Source organism: Chrysemys picta, chromosome 2 (assembly GCF_011386835.1).
Source record: "Chrysemys picta bellii isolate R12L10 chromosome 2, ASM1138683v2, whole genome shotgun sequence".
NCBI classification, from domain to species: Eukaryota; Metazoa; Chordata; order Testudines; family Emydidae; genus Chrysemys; species Chrysemys picta.
This window is the reverse complement of record NC_088792.1, coordinates 30714484-30720412: the sequence shown is the minus strand read 5'-3', so window position 1 is coordinate 30720412 and position 5929 is coordinate 30714484. Positions and strand designations below refer to the sequence as shown.

Sequence of the window (5929 nt, the reverse complement as noted above, 5' to 3'; positions counted from 1 at the left end):
GAAGCCCTATACTGGCGCCCTGGACACTGAAAAAGAACTCTTCAACTACCGGCTGAGCAAGTGCAGAATGGTGGTGGAGTGTGCTTTTGGCCGTCTCAAGGGGAGATGGAGAAGCTTACTGACTCGCTGTGATCTCAGCGAAACCAATATCCCCATTGTTATAGCAGCTTGCTGTGTGCTCCACAATCTCTGTGAGAGCAAGGGGGAGACCTTTATGGCGGGGTGGGAGGTTGAGGAAAATAGCCTGGCTGGTGATTACTCACAGCCAGACAGCCGGGCGATTAGAAGAGACCAGCGGGAAGCGCTGTGCATCCGGGAGGCTTTGAAAGCAAAGTTCCTGAGTGAGCAGGGTAACCTGTGATTTTATAGTTTGTGTACTGAGAAGCTAAACCTGCCCCCGTTTCTTTACCCAGGTAATGTTGACTATCCTATCCAGTTACATACCCCCTTCACCCCCCCTCCAACACACGTGTCGAAATAAAAATAGTTCTACTTTGTTAAAGCACACCGTTTTCTTTAATACTGTTTTAGCGGGAATTTTTTAAAACTGGGACGCAGACTGTGGTGCGGGGCGGGTCTAGTGTTGTGATGCGAATGCAGCTTCTAAACTCAAGGATTGACAGGCTCCGCTGCGGTGGGATGCTTGTTTCAACGGAGCCTGTCACCCCTCCTGATCGGGACTGTGTGTATGGGAGGTCTATTTGACTTTGTGGCAGGGGGAGGACGGTTACAGATCCCATGCTGTGTGGCTCTGTGATCCTGTCTAAGGACCGGCGCTTAAGATCTGTAACTGCCCTCCCCCGCCACAAAGTCACAGAGCAACCCACCCCCCCCAACATTACATCAAAACAACCTCCCAGACTAACCGGGGCAACTAGTCACTGCATCACTGCACTGTGTATGTGCCCTGCTGCTGTGCCTGCCCCCGACTATGTACCCTGCCAAAGGAGACTGTCCTGTCCAATTTCCAACCCCCTTTCCCCTCCTCCTCCAAAAGAACATGATTGAAACAGTAGTTAACAGAAACGAATTTTTTATTATCAACTACACATGGCATTGGGAGGTGAAACTTGGACGTGGGCTTGTGTCAGGCGGGAAGGAAAGAACTTTTCAAATTTTGGGAAATGAGAGCCTTCTGCTACTAGAGCTCTCTGCAGGGGTGGAGTGAGAGTTAGCAGGGACTCTGCCGCCTCTCCTTCTTTGCACTTTGGGTGAGGTGGGTATGGGACTTGGTGGCGGGGGAGGGCGGTTAGAGATGGACTGCAGCGGGGCTCTGTCCTCCTGCCTCCGTTCCTGCAGAACATCCACAAGGCGCCGGAGTGTGTCCGTTTGCTCCCTCAGTAGTCCAAGCAGCGTTAGAGTCGCCTGCTGGTCTTCCTGCCGCCACCTCTCCTCCCGATCCATGTTGGCTTGGTGCATTCGGGTCAAGTTCTCCCGCCACTGGGTCTGCTGTGCTGCCTGGGCTTGGGAAGAGGCCATAAGCTCAGAGAACATGTCCTCCCGTGTCCTCTTCTTCCTACGCCTAATCCGCGCTAGCCTCTGGGAGTGTGATTCCAGGCTAGGTTGTGAGACAGTCGCAGACGGGGCTGTGGAAATGGGAAAAAGGGAGTGAATTCCTCTGAAAGATAAATGTAGTTGTGAACAAAGAACATAGTCTTTCTCTGTGAACAAGACCATGCACAGCACCTTTCACATGCGCACTCAGCACAAGGTCGAATTCTCGGCCTTCGCATTCTGTGCCTGGGGTCTTGAACAGCACATTTGAGAAGCGAGGCAGCACAACGGAATTTCTGTTGCAGGCAGACATGGTAAGCCGTACACTTGTGGCAGTTTAAAACTTTTATATTACCACTGGCCTCATTTCACATTTAAATCAATGTCAGTCCCTGCTGCCAGCAATCCGGCAAGCGGGAACTCTGCCCCTGTCCCACCCCCTCGCGGCTGTCCCCGGGAACGATCCCTTTCGGCTGCCCCTCTCCCGCCTCCACCGCGTGGCTGCAAACCAGCGGTGACAGTTCTGTAAAGGAACGGGAAAGCAGTCCCAACACTAACATTCCCCTACCTAATTAAAAGCAGGTCACCATGGCCGACATCACCCTGATGAGGATCTCCGAGAGCGACAAAGAGAGAATGCTCCGGGAAAGCCTCCAAAGACCAGGGCCGTATGCCGCCCTGCTGTGCAGAGCAATGATCCCCGAGTACCTGATAATCTCGTGGCGCGGCAACGTGTCGTACTTCGGAGGACCCAATAAGGCCGCTCTCCCCAAGAACCTCATGCAACGGCTTTCAAGTTACCTCCAGGAGAGCTTCATCGAGATGTCCCAGGAGGATTACTGCTCTATCCCCGCACATATAGACCGCATTTTACTGTAGCTGCAGTAGCAGGGAATACACAGTAGAGCGGCTTGTGCAGGACAATCACTGAAAACCGGACATTGCTAGATTTCTTTTCAAAACTTGCACTGCCCCTTACTAAACCGTTAAGCGCCTAGGGCACACTAATCATGAACAACCCATTCTTTTAATTGTTAATATTCCTGTTTTGTTAAAAATAAATGTTTAGATGTTTACAACACTTACTGGCTGATCCTTCACCAGATTCTGTGTCCGGGGTAATGGCTGGGGACGCTTCGTAGGGGATCTCTGTAAGGGTGATGAAGAGATCCTGGCTGTCGGGGAAATCAGCGTTGTGAGAGCTGCCAACTGCCTCGCCCTCCTCATCTCCTTCCTCATCTTCCCCGTCCCCTAACATGTCTGAGGAACCGGCCGTGGACAGTATCCCATCCTCAGAGTCCACGGTCACTGGTGGGGTAGTGGTGGCGGCAGCACCGAGGATGGAATGCAGTGCCTCGTAGAAACGGGATGTCTGGGGATGGGATCCGGAGCGTCCGTTTGCCTCTTTGGTCTTCTGGTAGCCTTGTCTCAGCTCCTTGATTTTCACGCGGCACTGCGTTGCATCCCGGCTGTATCCTCTCTCTGCCATGTCTTTAGAGATCTTCTCGTAGATCTTTGCATTCCTTCTTTTGGATCGCAGCTCGGAAAGCACGGACTCATCGCCCCACACAGCGATGAGATCCAAGACTTCACGATCAGTCCATGCTGGGGCTCTCTTTCTATTCCCAGACTGCACGGCCATCACTGCTGGAGAGCTCTGCATCGTTGCCAGTGCTGCTGTGCTCGCCACGATGTCCAGACAGGAAATGAGATTCAAACTGGCCAGACAGGAAAAGGAATTCAAATTCAAATTTTCCCGGGGCTTTTCCTGTGTGGCTGGTCAGAGCATCCGAGCTCGCACTGCTGTCCAGAGCGTCAACAGAGTGGTGCACTGTGGGATAGCTCCCGGAGCTATTAGCGTCGATTTCCATCCACACCTAGCCTAATTCGACATGGCCATGTCGAATTTAGCGCTACTCCCCTCGTCGGGGAGGAGTACAGAAGTCGAATTAAAGAGACCTCTATGTCGAACTAAATAGCATCGCAGTGTGGACGGGTGCAGGGTTAATTCGATTTAACGGCGCTAACTTCGACATAAACGCCTAGTGTAGACCAGGCCTGAGTGTGTTCTCACAGTCATATTCAGTGTGGACTTCTAGAACTCAAAGGAAAGTTTTTTTTTAAACCCTCTGGGAGAATAAGCCATATTATTGGCATCTTAGAAAAGTCCCACTACCCAGGAAAACATTCAAGGTAGGCAATAGTTATCATCACCTTGGCATATTTATCATTCTGAGCGTGCTGTCTGGACAATACTTTTCAGGAAATTCAACAGTCCAAAGAAAGCCCTAGTGAAACAGTAGTATACATTATATATATTTTAGGAGACATCAAGTATCCTAAAAATACAGCACGCCACTTATTCTTCAGAGCCTTTGTACCTGGGTGGGATTTGGCCTAAATGAAGATTTCAAATATCAGTAAAGTTTGACTTTGTGAAATAACAACAAATGTCATCAGGCCAAAGCCCTGTATTTACTCATTACTGAGGTAAAGCTCTAAACATGTGAGTAACCCCATTCCTAATCAGCAAAGCACTTAAACCAATGCTTTGAAGTCAATGTGACTTACATATGTGCTGAAAGTTAAGCACTTGCTTAGGTGCTTTGCTAGGGTTACCATACGTCCGGATTTTCCCGGACATGTCCGGCTTTTTGGGCTCCAAATCCCCGTCCGGGGGGAAATCCCAAAAAGCCGGACATGTCCGGGAAAATCGGGACCGGGGGTGCCGGGCCGGGGGCTGGGCCGGGGGCTGGGGGCTGGGGGCGCCGAGCGCCGGCGGTGCCAGGGGTGCTGAGCGCCGGCGGTGCCGGGGGTCGGGGACTGGTGGTGCCTGGGGCCGGCGGTGCCGGGGGCTGGGGGCGCCGGGGGCCGGCAGTGCCAAGCGCCGGCGGTGCCAGGTGCCGAGGGCCGGGGGCGCCGAGCGCCAGCGGTGCCGGGGGGGCCGAGCGCCGGGGGCTGGGGGGCCGAGCGCCGGCGGTGCCGGGGGCCGGGGGCCGGCGGTGCCGAGCGGGCCGGGGGTGCTCAGCCGGGGGCCTGGGGGCTGGGCCGGGGGCCGGGGGGTGCTGAGCAGGCCAGGGGTGCTCGGCCGGGGGCCCGGGGGCCAGGCCGGGGACCGGCGGTGCTGGGCCCGGGCCGGGGGTGCTCGGCCGGGGGCCGGGCCCGGGGCCGGCACCCCAGGGCCCGAGCCAACCCAGGCTGGAGACACCGGGGGGGCCAGACTGGGCCACGCCTCCTCCCCCCACACCCCCCTTACCTGCTTCAGGCTTCCCGCGAATCAAATGTTCGCAGGAAGCAGGGGAGGGGGTGGAGTTGGGGCGGGGACTTTGGGGAAGGGGCGGAGTTGGGGCGGGGGGCATGGGCAGGGCTGGGGGCGGGGCCGGGGCCCCGCGGAGTGTCCTCCTTTTGGAGGCTCAAAATATGGTAACCCTAGCTTGGCTGAATTGGGCCTATATCAGGATGGTTAAATAATATCTGTATAAGAGCTTAGGGAGTTAGGCCCCTTATGAGCATGAGTCTTTTTTACCTTGTACAGTGCCTGGCAAAATAGAAGTTTCTATGCCATTTGCAGATAAAACAGTGGTTCGCACGGAGCAAGAGAACTCCCTTAATAGGTTCTGCTCTGACAACTGCCTCCTGCTAAAACTGCGCTTCTTCTATATTCATGGCTTGCTGCTAGAAACATTATAAACAATAATATCAAGAGGACCCTACTAGATCCTTACATGATAGTCAGAATTCAACATTTACTTCAGAGTGCAGATTTACTCCAGAGAAGGACCAAAAGTTTCAGTTCCTTATCTGAATAGTATCCAAACCTCAAGAGTTAGCAAATAGCTTGCTATTGTGACATTTTTGAGCCTTCATGTGATTCTGATGGTGCCAGAAGTAATACAGTAATGGTCTTTCTCATGGTATTTCTATACTTATTTTTGGCTCTGAGCATAAATCATAACTGCAGAAGTACAAGGAAATGAAAGGGATATATTTAAAAAGCTGAGTGAACATTACAAAAAAGTTTCAGGTTTGCTTTTAGAAATGAGCAAAAGTTTGGAAAGGGGTTTACTTCCCCCCACCCCCTGCCGCTCCTCCCACAAAATCCAAAACTGGTTCACCCATCCCTGCTTTATGTTCAGGTTTCCAAGCGACAGAACTGTTTTTGCCATAAAGGGCACCGAATATCATGTGCCAAATCCTTCTCTAGGGTCCATGCAGATGGCTCCCATGTACTTTGCTAGTAGCTGAATGTGTTTGTATCAGAGGGTAGAAATGGCCTTATACATTTCTCTATGACATGGCAGCCTGGGAGGGATGCCTAAAAATTGTTAAGAAGATCCTGCTCTCCAGTAATGTTCTGAGAATAATTAAAGCAGAGCATGGGACAGTCCAGTGGAAAGTCCAGTATGCTTTCTATAGCTCTACAGCCCAGGATTGC

The 5929-nt window shown here is 52.6% G+C and overlaps 1 protein-coding gene across 1 annotated transcript; it reads right to left on the bottom strand.

Annotated features, from left to right (window-relative positions):
* Positions 1-1016: 1016 nt before the first annotated feature.
* Positions 1017-3157, bottom strand: LOC135981916 (uncharacterized). Its single transcript, XM_065586800.1, has 2 exons — positions 2581-3157; positions 1017-1586 (listed from the first exon to the last, which is right to left on the bottom strand). The coding sequence occupies exons 1-2, from the start codon at positions 3155-3157 to the stop codon at positions 1111-1113; spliced, it is 1053 nt and encodes a 350-aa protein (XP_065442872.1). The 3' UTR covers positions 1017-1110.
* Positions 3158-5929: the final 2772 nt, after the last annotated feature.

Coding starts and splice junctions, on each gene's coding strand:
- LOC135981916 (XM_065586800.1), bottom strand. CDS start 3,157: ATGCAGAGCTCTCCAGCAGTGATGGCCGTGCAGTCTGGGAATAGAAAG. Junction 1,587..2,580: donor ATCTGGTGAAGGATCAGCCA/GTAAGTGTTGTA, acceptor CCATTTCCACAG/CCCCGTCTGCGACTGTCTCA.